The 26,495-nt window shown below is 37.2% G+C and overlaps 1 protein-coding gene across 2 annotated transcripts in view; it reads right to left on the bottom strand.

Moving 5' to 3' along the window:
* The window catches only part of LOC124167152 (elongation of very long chain fatty acids protein AAEL008004-like), a 205,093-nt gene that overhangs the window by 3,117 nt on the left and 175,481 nt on the right, over positions 1–26,495 (bottom strand). For both annotated transcript variants that reach the window (XM_046544966.1, XM_046544961.1), the window contains exons 3-8: positions 24,679–24,783; positions 15,245–15,438; positions 10,915–10,995; positions 6,093–6,149; positions 3,425–3,530; positions 1,758–1,894 (exon numbers count right to left, since the gene is read on the bottom strand). In XM_046544966.1, the coding sequence (XP_046400922.1) occupies positions 1,758–1,894; positions 3,425–3,530; positions 6,093–6,149; positions 10,915–10,995; positions 15,245–15,438; positions 24,679–24,763 (660 nt within the window). In that variant the 5' untranslated portion in view covers positions 24,764–24,783. The remainder of the gene's footprint in view (positions 1–1,757; positions 1,895–3,424; positions 3,531–6,092; positions 6,150–10,914; positions 10,996–15,244; positions 15,439–24,678; positions 24,784–26,495) is intronic.

Raw genomic sequence — 26,495 nt, 5'->3', positions numbered from 1 at the left:
TTGACCAGATTTTCTTACCACTGGCAGACTTCCCTTAGGATTTTATTGCCATCCTTTCCGCGGTTGCTTGAACTCGACCCAACCTAGTGGCAGAGAGCACAAAGGCGTCTTTCGAGGACTGGGCACCCTCACCACGGGGAGCGCTACCCAGATTATCCCTTCTTCGAGAGAGAGGTCTCTCTGCTCTCCGCGGCACATTCACGAAGAAAACAATTCCTATGAATCCTTACATTTCCTAGGAATTTTTTAATCTTGTCATTGTCCATTAGCCGGGGAAACTTATTTGAAAGCATTGGTTATTCTTTCTTATACTTTCGGTGGTGGGTATGTCGCACCTGCGTAATTACCAAGGACATTTCTTTCCTTTGAGTATTATAATCTCGTTCTGGATTTCCCACCGAATGGGTTTCCCTTCGAATATCCCGTCTTTTCCACATGCTCTATTGATCTTTGCTCAGTTTTTCCAGAGTTTCGGTGGTGTACGTTTGCTCCTAATCAAGTACCTACTCGAGTGACTACATTTTGTGAATCTCTTCATTTATTTTCACTATGGATAGTGAAAGTTTGCCATCTCGGCCAAAAAGGAGAAAGGTTTCTCTCGTGGATGAAGTTCTCAATATTTTATTCGACTCTGATTGTAAGAGTGAGGACGGAAATTTTTCCGATGTGTCTGTGTCTACCAGGGATAATGAGAAGGATGAGGATGATGCAAATGATTCTGGCGATGGTGGTGCATTCAATTTGGCTGAAGACATTGAATCCGCATCATCTTCTTGGTCCAGAACTGATGATTTTACTCGTCAGATTTTCCAGTTCGACAGCTCCTCATCTGGTGTAATATCGGACCACCTTCATGAGAATGCCTATTATATCCTTTATTATCCATTATCTTTACCTACCGCATCCAAACATACGTTCCAAATGCTCCCCAAAGTTCAAATCGGCTGAAGTATGGTTGAAATATTGAGGAATATGGTTAAAAATCAATGGATTTTTTTACTGTTTGATATCAAATCGCTCATAAAAATATCATGCTGGCCAAATTTGAGGAAAAAAATTCATTTACATTCAATTTAGAAAAAGTAACGTTCAAATATTTTAATTCCAATTATGATTCTTAGAAAGGGCTCAATTGTATTCATGGTCTGTCGTCAGGGGGTAGGGTGGGTAGTCCCGGATTATGAGGGTCCACTACCTGCTAGACGCACGCCCGGGGTCGACGGAAAAATATCTTCCCCGTTCATGTCCCGCACACAGTGGCAGAAACATTTTGACGCTCCCGCAGCTAAAGGGTTAAGTATCCTGTGTACGAGAATAAAAATGTTGAAATGAGAGAATAATAGGGAAGCCCTCTGTTATTCTGCTTTGTGGTGGCTTTACAAAATGCTTGGCAAGTGTAAAATAAACGATGTGAAGCCAATCTATCTTCTTGAATTTCGTCGCCGTGTGGCTGACCACTATATAGAGAAATATGGTAATACTGCTGAGCCTGGTAGGAAAGGTGGATTTGCCTAGTGTTCCATTTTTGGAACACCTCGTAATTTATAATTGGCAAGAAATACATTGACTTTTCTTTCGGATGTTGTTTTCATACGTATTTTTATCTATAATATGTAAAAATCAGGTTAAAATTTGCATTTTTCAAACCTTCGGCATAAATGGGTAAACACACAATTACAAAAATATTAAAATCAATATTTTTTGTATCAAAATGTTATGAGGTTTAAATTATTAAAATGTTAATCACTTATGCATACCATCTGAATAGTGGTCAGGTACTTTTTCCACCACAGGTATTTACTATATTCTGGTCCCAATGCAGCCATCAGATAATATGAATACATAATAATATGTACCACATTATTTATCAGGTTTGAGAATGTTCCATGGCCACCTGTCAAAAAAGAAATTTATTATCAACAAAATTTCAAATAATGAACCGGAAAATATTTTGTGTTGAATTACTATACTAAACTTATTGTTTTATATTATTATTATAAAATTACTATACAGCTGTCGATAATTCTAAATTTTTTTCAAATCTAATGAGTTTCAACCATCACCATCACCATCAAAAAGAATTGGCTTCAGAACACTATCCCATTGGATATGTGAACTTTATTTTGCATACATAGGTACATACTATTTTTGTTCTAGGAACTATAGTCTACACTACAACATCTATAGATGCAATTCCCTTAAAAAATCAACCTTAATGGGTGCTTTTATTTTTTTCAGGTGGCTGTAGTAATTCTGAAAGTTTTCTCAAGTAACCTCCTGTGTCAGTTGTTGCATTTGGTGAATGATCTGGGAGGTTACCTCAGAACAAAAAAAAACAACTTTGATTTTAAAAAGTAGAATCTAATGCTGAGTAATCAAAAGAAGTACACAGTATGCACCAAATAAGTATGTTATCGAAGATTAAAATAAAAAAAATAATAACAAGAAGACAAACAATTAGATGCTGAAATATTCTTGTTTGGCATTATAATCACTGGTGAGTTATCTTTTCTTACCATAGCACAGCAGTTAAACATTGATAGTTAATTAATGAGAATATTAATTTGACACCTTTGGCCAATATATTCACCCCTGGAGCGACTACCATTGATAACTCTAAACATTTGTTTGGCACCAATACCTACCTTACATAACTTTCATGATGAAAAGGGATCATGCCTGCCAGGATATTTACGAAATATGTATTTCTAAACTTCTGTTAGGTGATTGTGGTACTTTCAGTTCAGTTTGTCCCCCTCATTGTCTTGCACATCACAAGTAACTGTACGTACAGCTGCCATGTCCTCATGAACAGTGGTGCAGCGAGGGTTTAGTGGGACAAAACCCCCCCAGAGCTCAGAGAAATTTTTAAGTTTAATCCATTTTACTTATTTGGATCAGTATTACTTATAGAGTAGTGTTAGGATTTATCAAATATCCCTCAGAAAGCCGTAAAACTTACCATTTTGAACCATTATTCTTTAAATTTTTCTGGAGGAGGGTCCCCGAAACTCCTGCTTACCCTAGTGGGTATGCAATACCCCCACACCCGTAAGTATTAGTTGCACCTAAAACCCCCCCCTAGCCTTAATTCCTAGCTGTGCCCCTGCTCATGAATGATCCATTAAAATAATTTAGACTATATGCTTATGCTTAAGTTTTCCTTTATTTTACCAACTTAGGGGAAAGGGGATTTATGTGCCTATTAATCACATTTAATTTCCTTCCACTAAGAGCTTGGTTAATTGTTCAAATGTGGATGAATTAGGAATCATGAAAGGGTGAAGACATGCACTTTAGTTTACTTATGAATCCATATTCCGCTTGACAATTGATAGTGCAACATATCATACCTGAGATGGAGACATTCGGAATGCATGCATATGTACAGTTTGGTACAAAATAATTTATCTTTACAACTCACCAGCCAAGTACTTCACACATATCCAGGTTTCAATTGGAGTGAGTGAGTGATGGTACAGGTGGAGAGGAGTGATTTGACTGTCTTTCTTCCTTAGGACAAAGAATAACTGTGGAAAAAATTGTTGTACACTCAATAAAATTTTTAAACTCTTTACAGAGGAAGTTATTTCAGTATATAGTTTCAGATATGATACATGTAGTTGAGTTTTTTATTGGAACAGTTGACTTGAGTGTGGCATATTCATGGTAAAGGTTAACCCTCTCCCTATTGAAGTTTAAATGCCTCATTCTCCGCTCCATCCTAACCCGGCCGAAACCGGCCGCCACCATTTAAGTCGCTCCTTCATAAACCGGCCGAATCCACCCGGCCTGGCCTGCTATACTTGGGGCAGCCTTTTGAGCTTCATAGGCATCTGTTTTATCTGGAGAGTGTTTATCTTTGCTAGCCCAAGCATCCTTCCTATCTCTCGTTTCATTAAGAAGATGCAGAACGTCGTCACCATAAGCTAAAATCCCGAGACAATAAGGTTCTTTGTTCCAGCGTGGCACATTAACTGAGAAATAATGAGAGAAGCTTTTTAAGCCATTATGATGGGATTTTTAGGAGGGCCAGTTTTGAAATGGTGTGATACGAAAACCCTAGGCCTGTCCTGTGTTATTTAGAGTGACTGTCACATCTAATGGCGATATTTCTTTCTGTGTGGTCACACACAAGCTCATGCTTTTCCTATCTCACATGGCAAGGAGGCGAAGCTCAGCTCAAATGAAAAGAAAATTAATCCCCCTCAGTTCTGTTTGTGGGTGGTCACAGGCACTCTCACACTTTTCCTATCTCATATGGCGAGGAGGCGAAGCTCAGCTCAAATGAAAAGAAACCTTAATGCCCCTCAGTTCTGACCATGGTTTCGTTAAGTGAGGATGCTATCGCAGAAGAAGTGAACAGAAGCGAATTTTCGAGTGATTCAGATAGTTCTAGTTGTTTGAATGGAGAAGAAGCATACAGTGATAGTGACAGATCAAGTGAAGTAGAACTGGAGGATGACGTTACCCCAAGTACGAGTGATTTAAAAGGTGATGATCAGGTGCATGACTCTTGGAGGGACACCCTGATTTTTGAAGAACCGTCGGAGTTCAAAGAATAGAGAGGGCCTATTCATAATTTGGCGATAGGTGACAATGAATTTTCCTTCCTAAAATATATGCTAGGGGGCGAAGATTTTTTTCACAACATTGTCAAGAACACAAACAAATATGCAGAACATCTTCAACATTCCTCAGGAAAGGCTGACAAAGACTGGGTAGATGTTACGTGGAAATGCATCGGATGCAATTTACCTCTTTGCAAAATAGGATGTTATCATCAATATCACCAAGAAAATGGAGTTGAAGGAGGGAATTAAATTCAATATAAGGTAAGGCCAACTTCTTTCAATAAATTAATATATTCTTAAAACGTATACAAAATTTAAAACAAAACACTTAAATATATTTCAAGTTATGGTAAGTTAATTGAAGTAACCTGCATCAGTTCCTCATCACGGAGAAAAATAGGTCTACCAGTGGGGCAAATGGGTATTTAAACTTCGTGCATGACGGGGAAATGTTTACGGCCGGTTTCGGACGGTTTAGGAAGGAGAGGGTTAAGAGCATGTTCATACTGTCTTATTTAAAAATTTGTTTTTCATGCATATGAGAGATACATTTCCCTTGACTTTCCTCATGTATCATTTATTCAGCAATTAATAGCCATCATTGTCTGTTCATTGCTATGCTACCATAATAGGCAAATATAAAAACCATAGAAAAATTCTGAGGGAAGTTCTGGGTCAAGGTCATAATGTGCAACTGCTTGGTCATTAAAACACATTTGTGCACATTTTTTTGCTCTAGTATCTCTTATGACCAGAAAATAGGTGTACCCTCATTCACTGTTGAGGTATTTGTAGAAAATATACAATTCCTGCAACTATTGTGATGTCATATGTGTGACTTTGAATCATCTAAATCATCAACTTTGATTTTGCGATGATGTACCACCACTGCTTGTGGTAATTATTTTACTTAGCTTAACACATTTGCTGGTGGGTGGCCCGCCAATGGGTCATGCCAGACTTCCTGACCAATGGAGAATTGACTATTTCTCTTCAATTTGCTGATTTCAAGATTTTGTGAAATGGTAAGTTAGAGACATAAAACTGGGCGTGTCTATATAATACATAATTGCAGTTGCAGTGAGACTCCTGGTGGGTATCACTGAAGTCAGAAGTACACCCATTCATTTATCTTTCTGGGCTCCAACTGCAGTGATGCTCACCAGGGAAATTCAGCTCTGCAACAGATGTGTTAAACAAATTTTCCTGAACTATTCCAATAAATATATTCACGCAAATCCAAATGAAATAAATCCATACAGTATGAATAATCACTTGTACAATCCCAGAATGCATAAATAGTACCACTATGAGTTGAGCCAGGTAGTTTTAAGACTACTATATGATGCATTGCCTCCTTGATATCTAGAATGGTTTCATGTAACTGGTTTGGGTTACTTTTGATACTACCCTATTATACATTTCCAATAAAGAGGAAAATTTTGAATGACAAGAAATACTTCTTTATCCTGTATCCTTTTCACTGCTAATAAAAGCTTTGGCTATGGCAATACTCACTGTATCAGCAAACTCTGTTAGCTTTGATATGTAGTACCACCAACATAAGTTGACCATCTGCAAAGAGTCAAATGAGAAGAAACAATTATAAATGCTTGTGATGGTCTGTTAGGATATGCTTAGCACAGGCATATTGCAGGGTGAGTAGTAGGGAGTATGGCTAGTGCAGGGTGCTTCATCTCCCCAAAAGTTTTTCCCCACTTGCCAACTGCATTTGATTCATGCAATTGCATCAAGAATGCACCAAAAATATTTTCATGGGGAGGGTGTTATTTGAAGGGATTTTAAATTTTAGGGAAGACTGTATGTACTTCCTAAATATTTCCAGGGGACATGGACTCCTTGAATCTCTTTTCACCTCCTCCATGCCATGGTCATAATTGAAGTGCCATAGATATTTGTAGCGTTCAAATCATGGCGTGCTACCGCCGAAAGGCAGCACTGCCTGGAGGGAGACAGGCGGAGGACCCTTGGCGCCGGAAGGGTAATGGTACCCTAGGGATTAGGTGCCCTTCTCCAGGAGTAGCGTCCCTGAGCCCACGCGAGTGAGACCTGCCAGCCGTAGCGCGGAACCGTGACTGAATCCGCGGCCATCGCGATTCGCCGATTCTCTGAGTGCGACTCAATTGTATTCGTGACGCAATAAATGTTATTTTCATTCATTTCAAACACTGTTCATTGTTACATAGGGCGTGATTATTTTGCACGAAATAACCCTTAGAGACCCTAAAATATTTATAGGAGATGATTAGTTTAATGCAAGCGTGTGGCTAATTATTATTTTTGTTCTATAAAAGCTTATTCGTATGCATAAACTAATCAATCGCCTGTTCGTGCTGGGCATATTAATAGCTTAAGATTCAAAACAAAGTAAGCCATGAATAAGAGATAGGAATGGACAGCATATGCTTGGTTCGGAATGGAATCTATATTTATAAAAAAGAATGTCTGTTTGTCTGTCTGCAATGCATTTCCAAATGGCTGCATGGATTGTTATTAAAGGTGGTACATAGATACATATTATGCTACCAAACCCTGTTGTGCTATTTTCAGTTGCATCCAACACGTCCTTTGCATCATTTTCTCCTTACCATTTGTAATGACATGTCATACAACATCTGTGGTTGTACATTCTACAGGGTGGGCACACCTCTTGATACGTTCAAAGAGAAAATATAAAAACCCTGCTATGCAACCATGAATTCCAAGTTTTCCACTCATCTGTGCACTATCCTTCTGAGCAATGCTAGGTGGCCTGCTAGTATCTTATAAAACTTTAACTATTCACTATGACATTTTTACATTAAATTAATATCAATATTATAGTATTCCAATTTTTCTTTATTACTCATTGAATTTGCATGATTTTTTCACATTAACTTCCATTCATAAAAGATTGCCTAATATGATGGATTTAAATAATGATTATCTATTAAACGATGGGCTTGGGTTCCATCCCTGTCAAAAAAGAGGGCCTTTTCCACCCTACGATGTGTAGAAAATGCTTTTGAGATCACTATATTGCTATTTCACCAATTTTCTTATTAATTTAATTTTTTAAACAATCCACCAGTAGCATCAAAAACAGCATAATTTGTTCGTAGAAAATGCCAAATCCCTATTAAAATTTAACATTACCATTAGGTACTCTTGTGGGTAATAGTTCTTCTTATCCTCTTCTAACTCTCCCACTTTTCATATTATATATTTCTGCCAAATAATCATATTTTCCATTGCAATAAAGAATATGCAAGTAGGGGTGCTCTGCCTTTCTAAACCCAATAACGTACCTATTCCCCAAAAACAGATGACTCACACCCCCCTCATACTAAAACATATTTTTCTGTTTCTGTCTGCTTAGATTTTTATGAATTCCCGGCTCCTTCTCCATTTTTACGCAACTTTTAGTCAAGTTATTACATTTTTTCATTTTTATCACCTACTCTACGACGTTTCTATGACGATCTACGACGTTTTTACTCTAAACATAGGCTCATGATGCCTCCCAAAATTTCAATTGCGTACCTACTGTGTGCCATCATACCACCCCACCTCCCTCTTGGGCTCCCGTGATACAGAGCCTCCTTACTCTTCTGAAGATTTATCCTCGTTTCGCGATTAGTACCGCATCCTTTTCACAAGGCACGAAAATATCTTTCGTAAGTTAGAAGTCGGTTTCTCTCTCGTTTTACTGCCGAGAATTTTCCTTCGACAATATTTTATATAAAGGTGGAACTTCGAGTTGTGTTCCTTCACTCTTCATCGCTAAAATAATTTTTAACCCCAGAGAAATTTGCGGGGCAGATTTCATATTTTCCCATCTGATATATGTGAGCGCTGAAAACAATTTTGGGTACCTCTTCAGGGATTCAGGAAGAGGGGTCTGACGTAAAGGGCTTCGAACGCTATCCCCGTCATTGAGGTCCAGCTTACTATTTTCCATAGTGCATGAGGAGACCGCCCACGTTAAACAATAATTACGTAACAGATTTTATCGGTGTGGAAAGAAAGACGTAAACTAAAGGGAATTTTAATAGAAGATATTCGTGCAAATGCCAAGTCAACTATTGCGCGCACAACATTATTCGACGAATTCCCGTCATTCTCCGGTACTACGACGTTTTTACTCTCTTTTTCTAATGCATCAATTGATGTTTTTGGTAAACGCACGGAAAATATATGCAGTAGAAAAGCATTGTCATGGGAAGTGATTCAGAAGGAAGGCACACGCATAAGAATAAGTATTTTTATTGGACTCCCGCACATTAAGTATATAATAATACCCGCCACATATTTTATGATTGCTGTTTGGTGAGGATGCTAGAGTTCTAGGATCTAGAGTTCTAGAAGAGGATGCTAGAAGTGACTAGTTCAAAAATTCCCTCATTTTTCTCTCACCAGCGACAGAAAATATTTTAAAATATATTTAGCGCGATAATAAACATATCTAATGAAGCGGTTTGAATGTCTGGGTAAATAGGTTTTAGGAGTATTTGAACTAGGCCTTAATGTGATATTTGTGTATAGTCAGCTCATAAAGACAGAAAAATGCTTTAAAATTGTGTAAAAAGTCCGCCCATGACGAAATAAATCGTAGAATAAATAAAACAAATGCCTGTCCCAAATCTCTAAACTGCACGAAGACCGGCAACCTCATCGCGGAAGAAAAGATTTTAATATCTTTTTCCTTTTGTAAATATGAGCGGCTCAAAAAAATTTTGGTGCCGAGGTTTTGCTCAGTGATGTCTCCTGAGAGAATTGAAATGGAAAGATGAAACACTTCCTTCTCAAGCAGCAGAAATTTTTATGCTGCAACTCTTAAAACTTGAGTAGGTATTTCAAACAGAATGTTATAAAAAATTCAATTTCTTGGATACCGCTGTTTTTGATAATCTATGAAACTTTTTACCACACCAATTTTAGCACCGAATGAACGAGTAAAATTATAACACAATCATCAGTTAGTATTTTACAACGTATCTACTTCTCATTTTTTGGTTCACTCAATATCAACTATTGGACCAGTGGGGTATCCAGGAATTACGTTTGAGAGGGGCCCGAAACCAGGGGGATATTTTTGAAAAACGAGGTACTAAGTAGAGGGTTTTAAACTAATTTTAACACTTTTCATAATCGAAAAACTTCATTTGTCAAAGAAATATTTTCTAAATTCATGATGTTTCGGGGGGTGGGGGGAAGCCCCCGGACCTCCCCCCTCGCTACGCCACTGTATTAGATCTCGGGATGAAATTCGATGGAAAATTCGTAATTGCAGTAATAAACAGGAACCAATTTATTTACTCCATGAATCAACTACACCATCACTAACGTGCAAAGTACAATTTTAATGCATTGTAGAAAGAAAACGATATTTTATATTCAAATATTTTAGTTGCTTAATAAGTCTGGGAGAGTTACTAAAAATGAGCATTGTCAGCGAGTTTTATTTCATTTACTATTTTATATCATAGTTACCATCGTGGGAGGCATTTTTCCGAATCAGAGTGATGTGCTCAAAGTGATGGAGTCTAATATTACGATACATTAGGTTTCGAAATACAGTGAAAAATTACACCACCCTGGAAAAATTACCAATTACGGGGAAAAATTACCAATACCAAGTGGAAAAGCTCACGTTTTAACTCATCTTTTAATTAAATCTGCCGAAAATAATATTTTTTCCGGAATATTTTAAAAATGAATTAAAAACGTACAGTAAATTAATTAACCCGGATATGATTTGTGCATATAAATCAACAATATTTCATTTTTAAGCATTGTGAACTTTGAAATCGGATCGAGAATCAAAATTTGATCGACGAAGAGTAAAAAATCAATTATTAAAGAGATTATAAAATTGACTCTTAATTTCTCACATTAATTTATCTTCCGACAGTAAATAAACAAAACATCTCACAGAAATACAAGGATAGTAAAAAGTTTTCACCCATAAAAATTCGTGGAAGCTACCTAAAAATGCTATCTCGTCGACTCCCTACCATTTGCTATCATTAATTTCATGAAAAAATTGAGAGAATTATAGACAACAATGATAAAAATTCATGGACGCATTTGGATACAATTACAACTAAATAAAAATTTCTGTGCAGCCCTTCCGGTCCGACCTAAGGTTTAATTTGTAGTATTACACTTCAAAAACATTTAATATTGCTTCGAGCTTCAAACTTGAGTCTAGTATTAAAAATTAGTGCAGCCGCTGAGCTGATAACGTAAACATAGAGGCTACTCAGGCATGTACTCCGACACAGATATTATTGCTGTCTTTTGCGTAAAATAGTATTTTTTGCTATAAGATACTCACCCTCATTGCTTGTGGCCTCATGGAGTAGTCAACAGGTTGACATCGGAAGCTGTAGTCGAGGAGCCAACCACTCATCAGGTGCTGTTACAGGTCCATTGATTCAGCAGACATCGCAGGACAAATGTTAACCATAGGCAGAGAAGAAAAGAAAATATTTCAACTTAAGTAGGTGCGTATATCATTTGAAGGACTTTGTATATTTTGAATGCACAAACAAAAATTGACGTTTCGTTGAAGGAAGCTCAATATTTGAAATAATGGAAAAAATGTTTTAAAACCACTCATTTTGTTTTAAACCCAAAAGATTTGAAAAAGTCACTCAAGAGAGATTTCTTATCCCAAATTTATGGATTATCGACAATTACGATTGGTAAGTGCCGCAATTATTAGCAAGCAAACCTTTGTCGTGCAGATATCCTGAGCTGCTCAACGTTTTTTAAAAATTACTTCATACAGTCATCAAATGCAATGTTTCATATGGAGAAAAAATAACTTTGACAAATTTTAATAAAACATCTTAGAAAAATTGAAGAATTGTATGTATGTTGGGAGTTTGAGGTTTTAATCATACGCACATTAAAGCGGATGACTCCTTGAATAGCTCCTCCTCTTCCCAAGACTCATAGTATCGAAATGTAGACACTAAAGATTGAGATAGATCTAAAGTTGAATTGTGCAAGCTTGAGTAAGAAGTGATCAAACAAATTTGATGTTTTGAGACATAACATGGGGCAAATATATTTTAATGAACTACAACTATTTGATACTTTTCCACTCCATCAAACTTTATTGAACCACCGGTTTCGTCGCGTGTAAATGTTACCTTCACGACGAAACAGGTAAAAAATTAAATTTTATGGAATAAGTACCGATTATTTTTAATTTATCAGTGATAACTCGGTTTATTTCTTTTCCTAAATTAAAGTCTAACAGCTTTATTCATCTGTATAGTAGAGTTTCAAGCAATAAAAAGTATTTGCATGAATATTTAATAACAACTCTGCGGTATTAGCCACCTGTTCCCTCTCGTGATTATTTTAATGAGTTTACCACCAGCAAAAATGAGAAAGAGGGAGGAAAAATCGTCAATTAAATAAGTTTTCGTTTGGAGGCTAGAAGTATCAAGTGAATTGTCATTCGGTCAGTTTTTTTTCCATTCCTTGCAAAACTTCTTTTTTCACGTAATTGTCACTTGAAACCTATTGTAGCAGAACTACTATTATTGATGCCCAATGAATAGGATCAACGATCGAAGTAACAAAACAGAGCTAAAGGGATATTTAACGAAGCATGGAGTGTTACAACACTATTCTTATATATTTCCGTCCACGCGTGCGTAACAGGAGTGAAAATAAATCACTGTTTTTTTATTGAGGGAATGAAGTGGTTTCAAAAAATAATGAATTCACCCTTTTTGATATGGCATATTCTCTCACTCTACCGTGGGCAAAATTACTACCAATAAACGGTCATTTAGTACTTCAAACTTCACAAATCGAGAACAGAAAGGTATATACACTATGCATCCCTTGAACCAAAGTCATCGATTTCATATTCCTATTGCCTTAAATACCCCATTCAATTCTTGGTTCATTTCCATAAAATATTTCTTCGTGGAAAATTGAAAATAGCATGTAAGAATGTTGTCTAATTTGAAAAGATTTTTCTCAACTTCCACTTTATTTCGCCATTTGTCAAGGTTTCTTATCCTTTGATTTAATATTGCTTTCATAGCTCTCGAGAATTTAAATTTTAATTGTGTTTATGAAGAACATATAGCTTCCTTCATCAAAGAAAACGAAAGGCATTGATTGCGATTCGTTACCCACCATTAGTGTATTCATGATATAAAAATTATTTGGTTTAAGAAATACCGATTTAGACCAATGGCAAGGGTCAATTTTATCCTCATTTGAAAAAGGCCAGATTGGCGCCCATGCGATGCCACTCCACGAGACATATCGATGCTAGGGATAAATATTCTTCCAAATGTTAAAAAGGATATAAATTGTCTTTGAAAACTTCATGTCTATCAAACCATTTCGGTATAGGTAATTACATTGCTTCATATATTCATGGGTTCTACAATAAACCAGCAATTTACATTGAGACAAATTCGGCAGAGATTAGAATTTAGCCGACAACACTCAAATTATCAAACCCAAAAACGAAATAAATGTTTCAAGTCGTCATGCAAGTGCCTTTCAGATTTTTCACCCTTTAATGCAACGCTCGAATTTGGATGAGAAAATATAAGAATACTGGTAATACAACGACGTGCCAAAGGAAAAGACTGAATTCAGCGTGATTCTAGAGCCGAATCTACCTAGACTCCTTCCCTACCGCCGAAATGTAAACATTCACTATTTTTTCAATCATACAGATTTTCGATTGTTTCAACTCCGCAGCCTCCATCAACAAATCAATACATCCTAATGCTAGTTGTGTGAGTGAGAGTTTAACCTTCATATTACGCGTCAGTTCTAAGTCAAGGAAGGAGAGAAGTGACCTTTGCTTCGGCTTGAAAGCATATTGCAAGGTAAACCTGTGACCATAGGCAATGAATCCTCCGCAAAGTCCTTGCCCCGAACCGCTTCGACGTGTCCTATCTTCCAAGATGGAGGGATGAAAGGAGGCTGAAGGCTGTGGATTAGCGAGTGTCACCCACGTAAACGAATTTCGGAAAATTTAAATGTCTAGGGGAAAAAATAAGGGAATATTCATGAGAGATCTAAGGTTGATAAGATAGTGCGGGTGATTACCTGTGTCTGTTCACGTAAGAGGTTCATGTTGGGTGTTAATTTAATGCAAAATTATAATAGTTTAAAAGGCATAACACGGCTGCGTGGTCAATTGTGCTTGATTTAAAATATGTAACAGAATGTTTGTGGAATCTGTCAGAATGTAACACTCCTTAGTTAAAAGATTGATCGTCATGCTCGCATGCATCAGTTTGTATGTTAATAATATATTTTCGCGAATATTATGCAATCAAATGCAAGCATTTTCTCTCAAGAGTGAGAATAAAATTATTCTCAAAAACTCAAATATAATCACCTCACCTCAGGAAAAGTACCGAAAAATGGAGAAATATCGACTGAAAACTAGTTGTAGCATTTAGTCGTAAGCTTCTTAGTCGTAAGATTATTTCGTAAGTATTATTAGTCCGAGGTCGTAAGCTATGACAGACTTCCACGAAATAGAGTTTCTAAGGTTTTAGAGGGGAGAGAGAGCTTGAAGTAATTAGATGCCTACTATAATAATTACTCCTGTGGGCAAGAGTGGCATAAGTTTTACATTTCTAGTAATTACCGATACAGATCAGACTGCTCTCATTCTGGTTCCCATCATGGGTATAACTTGTTGGAAACAAAAGGTACGAAACTTGATATCTTCGCATCTTTTTTATTCCCTCAAAATTTTCAGCTGAATGTTGTTTGTGACATAATTTAACGTTCTTTATTTAATACAGAAAAATAATTAAATGCAGAACCTTGGGCGTTCATAGTTATATTTACCAGAAGCCACGACATTGTGACAAAGCACTCCCATTGGGCTCCAGCCAAGGCGATACTTGCTGGGGAAGCTGTAGCCTCCAACGAGGAGCTCCATTAAATGCTCCAAGCCAGTCTACATTCAAAATTCATAAAGTTTTTATACTGCGACTGAAAACTTCGCCATTGGAAAGCTCGAAATATGCGACTTTTACTTCAGACATTCGCGCCAGAGTTCAGGCCATTGGTCATTCATTTACATACTTAAGCTACCCACATCTCTATGCTGCTACGCCCTTAGAAATAAAGCGATGGCAGAGAGAATCCAGGATCTAGAATCTAACCTTGCAGTGCTCTAAAAAGGACTCATCCCTCCTGCTTGATGAGCCATTTTCCTCGATGAATTAACTTCTTGAAAATAGCAATAGAAACTAGAAATGTTCTGGGAATATTGAAGAAATCTTTGATAAGTCATTATTCTATTACAAATATTGAATTATTCTTGCAGAGAAATTACTTGGCCAAAATTTTGGAATTTGGATACAGGTAACTCCTGACAAAAATCTATTTTGAATACCTTTTAATTTTCAAGATGCTTCCTTAAGTTTAAAACAAGTCGGCACGAGGACAAAGACAACATACAACTGGAACAGCGAGGTTATGAGTCTTTTTAAGTTGAATTTTTTAGGGCAAGCGTGAGGATGGGGTAATTTGGAGCACCTAATAGTATGAAGATGATAAGGGGGGAGGAGCTCTTAAAATGGAGGGGGCGGTAGGTATTAGGCGAGGCTCCATCTCCCTCTGCAGGGTTAGTCGAGCAACGTCAGTGTACGTACCTCCCAGAACATGAAAATGCTGAAGAGGACCTGCGCGGCGTTGTACGCTATGAGGGCCGTGCGCAGGTTGAAGGGCTTCTGGTTGACCATGAGGCGAGGTCCGAGGACGAGGACGACGTAGAGGTAGGCGGCGACGGCACCCACTGTCGTCCACGGGCTATCCATCAACGGCCATCCCTCCACACGCGGATCCGCTGACGACAGAAAAACAAACTCAGTCAAGAGTCATTGTCCGAAATGATGATCACGTAATGCGTTTTCCTTTTCCTAGCCATTTTGCCAATGCAAACACCTCCTAAGGAGACAGTGGCTCAGGAGGACATGCATTGCAACTATTTATAAGATTCATCAGTAATCTAATTATAAAGTATACAATGTTGTGCTGTAAAATATACATAATTTGGTTAATGAATATTTGCTTAGAAACAAGAGTTGATGACGTTTTTGTAGGCTACATGTGTGCACACTAACATTGATGCATCAGTTATTATGTGTGTTTAATGTTAAATTATCTTTGTACCGATAAATTATTATTGTTATAAATGAATACGTCATTGAGTACGGATTGAAGGAAAAAACTATTTGTTGCACCGCATTCTTTATGGTGGTATGGGGTATTTTTCAGAAATTGAGCACTAGCTATAACTCCTGTTATATCGTATATAATACTAATAAAATACACATATAAGTACATATACATATAAGTATACAATACTAATGAAAATGATTTTCCTTGATCATATTTTTTCTCGATTGGCCATTGATTTTCCGATATAATTCTTTAATTTAATCGCATACCATTAATACAAATGAATGGATTGTCGAGAGTTTTTGCTGATTCAATTGAATGTAATACTCAACACAAAGAAGCATAGTGCATATTATTGCTTCCTTTTACTCAAGCAGTGGGTACATTGTTTAGAAAAGAGTTAGCATTTGGTTGGTTTGTCTTTTTTATTTTAATATAATTTTTTATACCGAAATAAAAATGTCGAATAACTCTAAATATTATAGTTACCAATAAGTAATGACAAGAGAATTGAAAGAATAAACATTATATATAACTGTATTTTTGAATAATATTTTATCCAAAAACGGAAGAATAGGCATAAATACGGATATACAGAATACTCCATTCATTAAAAAATCCCCCAGCAATAAATTTTTCATTTAATTCCCATAGATTTACCGGCATAATTCTCTATTATTAATCAAATACTGGCGATGAAATGCTATGAAGGCTATTGACAAGCGTAGTGACACCTTCACCACTTTGAAGGAGTGCAGAAATGAAGTATAAAAACAATTTAGATAGTTGTGAATCTATGTTACACAAGTAACTGCAGCATTTTTGTGAGCATATTACTTTATGTTTTTGGTACAATGTGGAAAAAAAGAGAGGACAGAAAATAATGTGATCCAAATGAGGGATGATGTGAAAGAGAGCACATGCTTAATGTCTGCACTCCGCATTGTCGCGATGTAAAAAAAGACCTAAGATATCTACCTGATTGACAAAATAACAGATTTTATATTTATTTATTTTATTTATTATCAACTTCCCCGTAAACAGCACATGATGGCCTTTTACAACGAGGGTTTCCGACATTAACAAAGTACAGCACAAACATCCATGCCCTGGATAGGGATCACCTACCCAGGCGGGATTCGAACCCACGACCTACGGTTTAGCAGGCGAGGACTTTACCCAACCGCCACCGAGGCCGGCAAATATCGTATAATATTATTATCGTTATATCGTTCTAAAGTCCGCATATCCCTAACTCACTACGCAAAATTAAACGAAAGTGGCATTAATTAGCCTTTTTATAGTTTTCTAAACACCTAAACTTCAAGCATACGGAAATTTCTCTATTCCTCTTCGGCCGAGAAAAAGTCTCGTTATTGCATTGGATCAAGTAAAAACAATATAAATGCTACCTTGAAACGAATTTGACGAGATTTGAAGCTAAACATTCCTTGTGCAAAATTATCTTGTTCAAGGAAATTGTACCAACTGAGTGAATGAGAGTGAGTACTTTTCATTCACATCACGCGGATGTTTCCATGGAAAAATATTGTGTTGCCATGACGTTCGGGGGTTTGAATTCTCGGCGAGGCTGAAGAAAGGCCGAGCGATTCAGCTGGCTGCTGCGTTACGTAACCATGGGAGACGACAGCGAGGGAGGGAGGCAAAGAGTTGAAAACAACAGGACTTCAATCACATCTCGCAACGTGCTCTGAAACAAAGGATAGCAATTTCACCAATTAAGTTGACTCAGCGCTATCCAAAGTACGCCCTTTCCATTTCGACGATAAAAGACGGCGGGAAAAAGTATTTCCTGGACAAAAAACTACTTTCATAGGAGACCATGGACGTGGTTACCGAAAGAACAAATTTAACAACTGTTATTTGTGGTGGATCTACTCCAGCTCTCTTTGAATATTATGAGGTGCGCGAAATCCGAACTCCAACGGTCACTATTCCAGGGTTCAACTTTCCTCACCAATATTTTTCCAGCATGTTATTTTACCCCGATTGAAAGGAGGGTTTAACAGCACATAAAATATGTTTACACCATGACGAAGAACGTAATAACAACAGAACAATTATTTAAAAATCGTTTTAAAACATTTACATGAAGTCACAAGTAAGGTACAGCAAATATCTGGTATAGTTTTGCAAGAACTTAAATTGGTTTTGATAGTGAGAAATTAGAGCAAAAATGACAAATATTGAGAGCCAAAATATGCGTAAAATACTATTTCCTTAGATGAGCGGTGCGTAGGAGCATTATTTGAGGAGAATATCTATCCTCTTGACGATTAGATAGCCATAATCGTTCCGATTACTGTACCAGAATGTTTTTTTTAAGATACTCATGGATCAATGTAAAAGAAAACTTCTGGTAACTGTTTTAGAAAATATTGACATGACTAAAAGTTTTAGGATCTATCTCTAAAATGGCCAAGCAGAAAACTCGTATGATTTATATTTGTTCTCAATTGTTACTTTCCGTTGCGATTATCTTATAAATCAGATGAATTACCATATCAGATGAATTTTCATCTTTATCTTTCCAAGGCCTTCTTCGTACTCAAATCCTGCTCGAATCTTGCGTGAATACTTGTAAATTGATGTTAAAATAGTTTTTCATCATAAATTATCCTACTGAATTTTTCATTGAATTAAGTTTAAATGACAGGCTATTTGACCTAACGTAACTCGGAAGATTCCAACGTGTACATAATTTTCTAAACCAAGCTCAGAAATTCTCGAAGCCGTCCGATAAACTATTACACAGTAATTGAGCTGTGGCTGAGTTTGTTGGTACGTTATAACGAAAAAATAAATTTTGGAAGAGAAAATAAAAGTGCGATGTAAACAGTGAATGATCGAATGTAAATGACAATAATTGCATATATGTATACTAATCGGCGGCGATTAGATGCAACCAGAAAAAAGTGACAACTAGTTCCGCACCAATTAGCGAAATCTAGGAAGGACACCGGGCAGGATGTTGGTAGTGATGTGGATTTTCCAGAATGTTACGATAGTTCTAGACCAAACGGTAATTGGACTAGCGTAGTCTAGAAGTATGTGGATGATTGCTAGAATACTAACACTTGTGCAAGGTCAAACATACTGTGATCGGGGCGTCAGAATTTTGCGTGATAGAAATGTATCCAAGATGCCACTTTCATTTTGCTCTGCCTTTGACACTCGCACATTAATCAATCTAAACGCACGACAGAAAATACGCAGGGAAACAAGGTCTTGCTCCTGATAATCCGTAATGAATCCGTTCCATAAACCTTGGAGAGTGATTTTATTTTCTTTCCTTTATATCTTTTCCAATAAATCCTTCCGGCAGGACAACGCCGGCGATCGTCTATTAGCTTGGCGAGAACCCAATGCATGCTTGTCATCTAACATGTTGTTTTCTTTAATTTACATATAGGTATCTATTTCTTATTTTCTGAGCTTTCTTGATAGGTAGCTTGCATTTATTCAGTCAAAGCTAAGAATGTTTTTAAGTGATAGATAACTCTAGATTTGAGTTTACTACTAAAAAGTCAAGACAGTGTTTCCGGTAAATGAGATATCGTTATTATACAAAATGGCTTATCGGTGGTTCCAAGACGGCTAATGATTTACTAGAGGTAATAAAACTTCCTCAATTTCATTGTCCCGCATATACTCTAGGGTAAAGCGAGATCTATTCTATTCAATACGAGAAACCAACATGCATTTTCTAGGCGGCTTTCCACGGGCGAATTTATATGACCGTGGTTACTGTATATGGAATTGGACACTTAGTATTCCACGGTGAAAATATGGCGCCAGGATTGAGAAGTAAATGCAGTGACTAAATATTCAGAGTTTTTCAAGAAAAGCCTTTTATTTAGAGCTTAAAATTACATATCCTCCACGCAGAAATGCCAAAGCAATAGCTCGATTCCTCAAATACGAACCAAAAGATAATCTGACATGATTTTAAGTAAATTATTCAAAGATGAAATCGAAGAATTACACCTATTTCATGGCTACTGCACCGATGATCTACGAATAAGAGTTACTTAATCAAATTCGAATGTAATGAATCTCTACAAAGTAAAGTCTGAAGCTGATTACTAGAATCTTTATTCAGCAGACTCGACAGACCTCACTGCAGGTTTCAAAAAGTGTTCGGAAAAATCGTGAAACAGGATGACATTTCCAGCCAGTGCTGAAGACTTGGGTATCTAACCATATGAGAGATTTCGAAGCAAATGCTACCGATTTATTTATTTTTAAGAAATAGAATGAACGAGGAAAACTCGGAGGTAGGGATAATTCAGTGAATTCCGTGATACGATTCGATGAAAGGCAGCACATAAGATTTCCGTTAATTTTTTTCGGCTGAAGATAATAGTCCTTAGTTCTTTGGAAAAATCCGCCGGACAAACGGCGAATGGGGATGCTTGAGCGATGGGCACACCAATTTTCTGAACTCAGGCTTAGCAATTTTAAGGCCCTCCAGGTGCTTCGTCATCTCAACCTCAGTGGTCGTGCTGATTGTTTATCAGCCCCACCGGCTATCAGCCCCACCGGCCGACGTTCCCATAACCTTTCGGTATGAAATTCGCTTCTACCCAAGTGCTGAAGCTTTTCATGCTCGCAGAAATTTAAAGACCCTTTCTCATAGGTTTTTTTCACCGGAAAATAGTGGATTCACTGATTACAAAAATTGGCCGATGCGTATTTAAAAAAATGGCAGTTACAGATCACAGAAAATTCAAGATATTCAGCATGCCCTGAGAACCAATTCGTTCCCAGCGAAGCCTATTTGATGAAAAGTTGACCCTCCCGGACTTGTCACCCGACCTAAATATTACATTAATATTATTACGATTTGATAACTCGAGATCAGTCGTGAATCGGAAGTTCGAGAAAGCATTTCCACCTCAAAAATTAACAAATGAATGTGACCCCCCCTGTTATCGGGATTTATTCCATTACCTCCCGCAATCTCGAATAGAATGATAATATAAGATATTTACCTCCATCCCCTTCGATATGATTGGCGCATGATATTGCAATGCCTATGGTAAAGAATGATTACATTAGTGATTTGTGCTGTTAGGCAGACTATGAGACCCCATGAGCATCGTTGTCGATTTTGAGACCCGAATCCTTTTGTCAAAAATCGCCGAGTCATCTTATTGTAGGCAGGTGGGTGAACGGTTCCTTGAATGCAAAGGTGAGAGGAAGAGGTGATCGTGAGGAGGGGGGTAATGGGAGGGAGGGGATAGGAGGGGGATTCCTCTATTCACGCTTCGCCAGATCTCATTCTGTCGCAACGAATATCAAGTCTGACCCTTCATAGCTTAGAACAGGGTAGGATAGAATTTAGTATAGTACCAGTCATCACGATCAAATTTTTATCTAAATGTTTTGACAAAGATATCATCTTAATGGCTCAGTAAATGTAACGAGGTTTAGAACAATTCCACTACAAGTGTACGTAACGTATTTCTGATCACAGTTTTGGCGAATTTTCAGTTCGGTAGGTACTTTGAACCAAAGGAAGATTAATTAGAGCTAGCACTAGCCAAGCGCTCGAATAAAATAGGTTACCTACTCAATGACCCCTCATATCATGACTCGTTTTTTTTTTGAGCGGACATCCGCTTAAAAACACATAAAGGAGTTTACTGCGCAATGAGTTTTGTCGGTCTTCTGGGTGCACTAGCAACTTTTTTAAGGTTACATTTATTAGAATGATTGAATCAATTTTTTACACTGCGGAATCAGGAAAAAATGAATAATGGTAAATACTCCCTTGTTGGAATTAATGTAAAATTACATTAATGTGTCATTGAAAATTAAATCTACCCGTTAACTTACTACGAGTAAAGTGTTTCAGTATGTATGTATGGGAAAATCTTCGCTAGGGCCAAAAACAAGGTTTTGAAAAAGAGCATGTGCTTATACTTGCTGATATATTAAATATCCATCAGATGGAAGTGACTTTTGCTTTATATAATCACAAGTGCTGCCTCATCCGCGAGTCCCCCTCGGTCCAATATCTCGCCATAGGGAGGAAGTGCTGCATACGAGGAGACTTTTTATTAAGGAGAATTAAATTATTATTTAAGGAGAGCAAGGAGTTAAAAACCTATTGAAAACTTCTGTTATTAGACGGAATCATCAATGCCTCACTAAATAAATCTCGGACTTTCCGTGTACGAGTCCAGAGCTTCCACCACAGCGCCAATTCAACCCGGATCTTCATGTTTCCTTGTATAGGAACTAGTGGACGAAGAATACAATTGAAGTCGACCACTACGGCCCTTCTCCCACCTTACATACCAACCCATCCACGAGGAGACTCTCCTCTAGCCCATTTAAACTAGAACACCACGGTCCTAGGAAGATAGACTGCACGAATCCAAAATGCTCTCGAATAACGGTCAGTTTATTAATATTATTATTAAACGCTCAAGATCATCTACGAATTATATTTGTAAGGATAAAAGTAATTGGTTTCAAGGTGTTTATCATTAAAATATGAAAATAAATCAAAGAATTATAATCGAAAGGTGAAAAAATTACTGGAAGGAATTTGCAGTAAAAAAATAAAGAAATCACCATCAAAAATTCCGCCAACATTCGAGAAAAGGGATAAAAAAGGAAGAGAGTTGTTAAATATGATTTTTAGCGAATATTGCGGCAAAATGAAAGTGACATCATTCAAATTTACGCATCAAAGACGTAATTTTTTCCAATTTTAGTCAAATTTATATGTAAATTCTTTACAAAAAGTACTTAATATTTGGCAAAAAAACGCGCTCCTAATAAAAATGTATTTCAGCATAGAAAATATATTTCGGTACGCTCAATTTTAATCAAACAATTGCCATATGTCCTTGATACATTATAAACCGAATTCCAAGAGAAAATATGCTAATGAATCTGTAATTAAAAGTGGCACAAATGAATCAATCGATGGATGGTAACACGAATATAATTAGAGTAAAATCTAATCAGATAGCAGCTGAGTAAAACGGAAAACAGAATGAAGAGTACGCATGAGTGCCACTAACTATCGCAATCCCTCGTTGAGACCCGTTGAATTCTTCCCTTCTCTCCCTCACCGCACCGTGACTGACACCCTCTTTCGAGAGGGCCGCGGTTGCACAGCGAGGAAATTGGGTCAGTGGGCGAATTCGTTGATGCGTGCCATTGTGACTGGGAGACAGGGAGGACTCAGAGCGTGGACCAAAGGTGCAATTCACTCCCCCCCCCATCCTCCACGGCCAATTTTTTGTACACTCCACCCACATGCTAAAAAAATCTTTCCTCGAATCGAATTTCTACTGCGTGTGAGGGTCAACATACATTCTACATCGCATAAAATTACGATTATCATTGAATAGACCTTGGTAATAATTTATTTAGATGGATGGACTTTTCATTTGGCTCTTAACTAATATGCTTTCAAATAGCTCTAAAGGCGTCCCCCTCCACCGGGGTGAATGGATGGTGATTTTTTACACATTATTAACCTGGAATCTGAAAAGGTGGTTTCTCCTTCTCAGTTTTTCCAATAATTTAATCATTTTACTCCTTAAATAGAGTCATGGAAAAAATATCTCGATATTGAGAGGGAATCCTAAATAAAAATCCTATGTAAATACGATCGTCACGATAGCTCGAACCGCCTAGTCAGGCTAGATTATTGATTCTGAGATGAAGGGAGCTCTGAAGCTTTCCGTTGCACATTGCTAATCGTAATAAAAATGTGCACATACTTGGGGTTGGCATAAGAGATTTTACGGTTACATTAGCCTGCCAAAATTTTTCTTATTTCGATTTACTTGACGAATGAATAAACCTGTCCTTGCTTTACCGTAGAAGAATTGAACTTTCAGTTTTCCAAGCCTCCATTAATGCAAAAGGGATATGTAGCAAAAATTCGACTATGTAACATACCAATTGGACCATAATATGGAGATTGGATGATAACGTAAAGGCAACTATTCGAGGATAATGAAGGGCTATATGAGAGGCATTGGACAATATGATGTAGGAATATATGCAACTATCCTTTTAACCGTCATATGAACCCCACCTCCGAAAAAGATGGAAATATTTTATGCTGGCAATGAACTAGATTTAGGCCATGGGTTCTAATTTCCACTTTAGTGTGAGTGAAATGGAGGTAAAGGCAAATCATCTGGTTGTTTCAATACACAAGAAGATAAAAACAATGGAATCAGATTTCACTTTACTGAAATTTCTATCATGCTCGTGAAAGAAAGTCACTTGTCAAGTTGTGACAGTGAAAATGACGGCCAATCAATTAAAACCTGGTTTGATAAATATTGCTTGTAAAGGACAACTGAAAATTCATGAGGTATATCAAAGAAAAAATATGGAAATAATAGAGAAAAAGAGGGATGTATTTAACATTTAATCCGTTTGAAGATTATATTTCACATTAGCTTATGTGGCTGCTGGAATCATAAGTACCATCGTGTATGTAACAACTTTAACAACAACAAGCAACTCCGCGGATGCAATTTTGGATATTTATATCAACGAAAACAATTCTGCAGATTTTGTATCTGCAGAATTAAAACTGAATTTCACCAGCGATCTACAGAGTGGCTTCTGAAAAAGATACCGGATTCGCCAGAAAATATTTATAGAATATAATAAATGCAATGTGAGACTCGGAAATAGAATTCATCTTTATATCTATTAACTATACTTAGTATAAGTGATACACTCAAAAGAACTCAATATTTCCTTTCAATTTAAGATGGTAGTTTTAAATGAGTAGTACGTCACGATAAAAGATCAATAGAGCAGGAGTTTTTCGTGCTCTTAATTTTCACTAGTGCGGCAAAAATAGAAACCGGTAATCTATGCGGTGCCCACTTACCTCGTGGAGGATCTGTAAGGAAGCGAATGCCATAATCTACGGCAGACCGCAAGGCGACCACCACGCCGCCTCGCGCAGCTGCCATCTCACGGCGATAGAATGAACCTGCGAAATAAAGAAAGGCAGGAATCGTTAGTAAGACGCTTTAATCAGGGTACGAAAAGTCTAAAGAATCCTCCTTAGCCCTCCTACTTGTAACCCCGGAAAGCAGATATTTCAATGTGTTTGTCGCATATTTTAGGCGATGGTGATTGATTCTGCCGATTAGAATTAACATAAACATATATTATAACATTAGAATTAACATAAACATATAACATTGCACATATGTAAAGGCCTGGTTACACGGTACATTACAATGTTCAAGATTCTTTACATTTTTCGAATGGTTTTCTGAACAGATTTTTGTACATTTACATGGACAAGATCCACGAGTAGGTGGTTACACGGTACTTTTTTACGGACTATTTTTCGAACATTTTTAAATGTGCAAAATGTATTTCAACTTCAAATGAAAACCAATGGGGAACATGCACAATTTTTTAAAGTACTATAATAAGAAGATCACTATCTCAAATGTACTCGCCGATATTTTCGCGGATGAATAATGTTTTTAGCTGAGTTATGAGTCTTTAAAAAATAATCTTCATCGACTGCTTGAAAACACGACGTCATCGGAGCGTGCGCGCGTTACATCATGACACGGTATCCACTAATTAAAGACTGAGGAAGTGGATAGAAAAACTATCAATGTAGGGGCTCAAACGCAAATTTGGCGAATATAATTGCTGTTTTAACGTCAAACTGCGGATTGTGAATATGTTGGGTTGCCTAAGCGTTTTTGATATAAATTAAGGGGATTTATGATCTTAGGTTTTCCCGGCGTTTCAGTTGCAGAAAAGTTTCTCGGGTTTTCCACCGGATGATGTCGTCCATGTTTCCCACTAAGAATGTTCTAGGGAGGCATGGACGACATCAACGACAACAAAACCAGAGAAACTTTTCTGCAATTACGGGGATTGTTTGGGGAGATTTGGAAAGATTTAATTAATATGTGTTGATTGCAGATTGTGATCTATGTTACACATCTACATCATTTGCTTAACGCAGTAAGCAGTGGCGCCGACTCCATGGGGCTTGAGGGGGCTCGGTTTGGGCCCCCCCAATATTTTTTGTAAGTCGGCGTCCCTGGCAGTAAGTGTATTGCAGCATGGATCTTCAATTGAAAAACGTGTGAAAACCATATAAATCGTGTATCCCATAAAACCATATAAAGTGCCCAGTCGTCTAGTACCTCTATTTACTCGCTGGAGAAGGTTTTTTACTTGTGTCCCTGAGGACAAAAATAAGAGAAAGCAGTGGTTGTAAATGTGTCGTTTTTGTAGTCTGCCACCATGTGACTCTGTTATGAGTCCAAGTTGTACGATTGTCTGAACGAAATTAGAACAGGTGTTCAGAAATTCGTACATTCTTACGTTTTTGTGTGGTTACACGGTGAATTTTCACGTTCATTCTGAGATTCAGACATTCTCACATTTTCTTGTACATTATAATGTACCGTGTAACCGGGCCTTAATACTACCTAATTCAGAATAATTTAACTAAAACCTTTCATAATGATTTAGTATTTTCAACTAGTGGGACCATTACATACTTTGAGTGAGGATGTAAAGGAGAGATTTTTCCAAAAACAGGTTAAGTCGCGGTTTTAGCAAGATATACGAACAAGATAAAAAGACTCTATAAGCAGATCCATAAGCGTAAAAGAGTTTACGCAATATTAGAAGCAGTCGCATTTGAATTCAGTGTCTTTAAAA

Source organism: Ischnura elegans, chromosome 1, assembly GCF_921293095.1.
Source record: "Ischnura elegans chromosome 1, ioIscEleg1.1, whole genome shotgun sequence".
Classification (NCBI taxonomy): domain Eukaryota; kingdom Metazoa; phylum Arthropoda; class Insecta; order Odonata; family Coenagrionidae; genus Ischnura; species Ischnura elegans.
The sequence above is the reverse complement of the archived record's forward strand: the minus strand, read 5'-3'. Positions and strand labels throughout refer to the sequence as shown.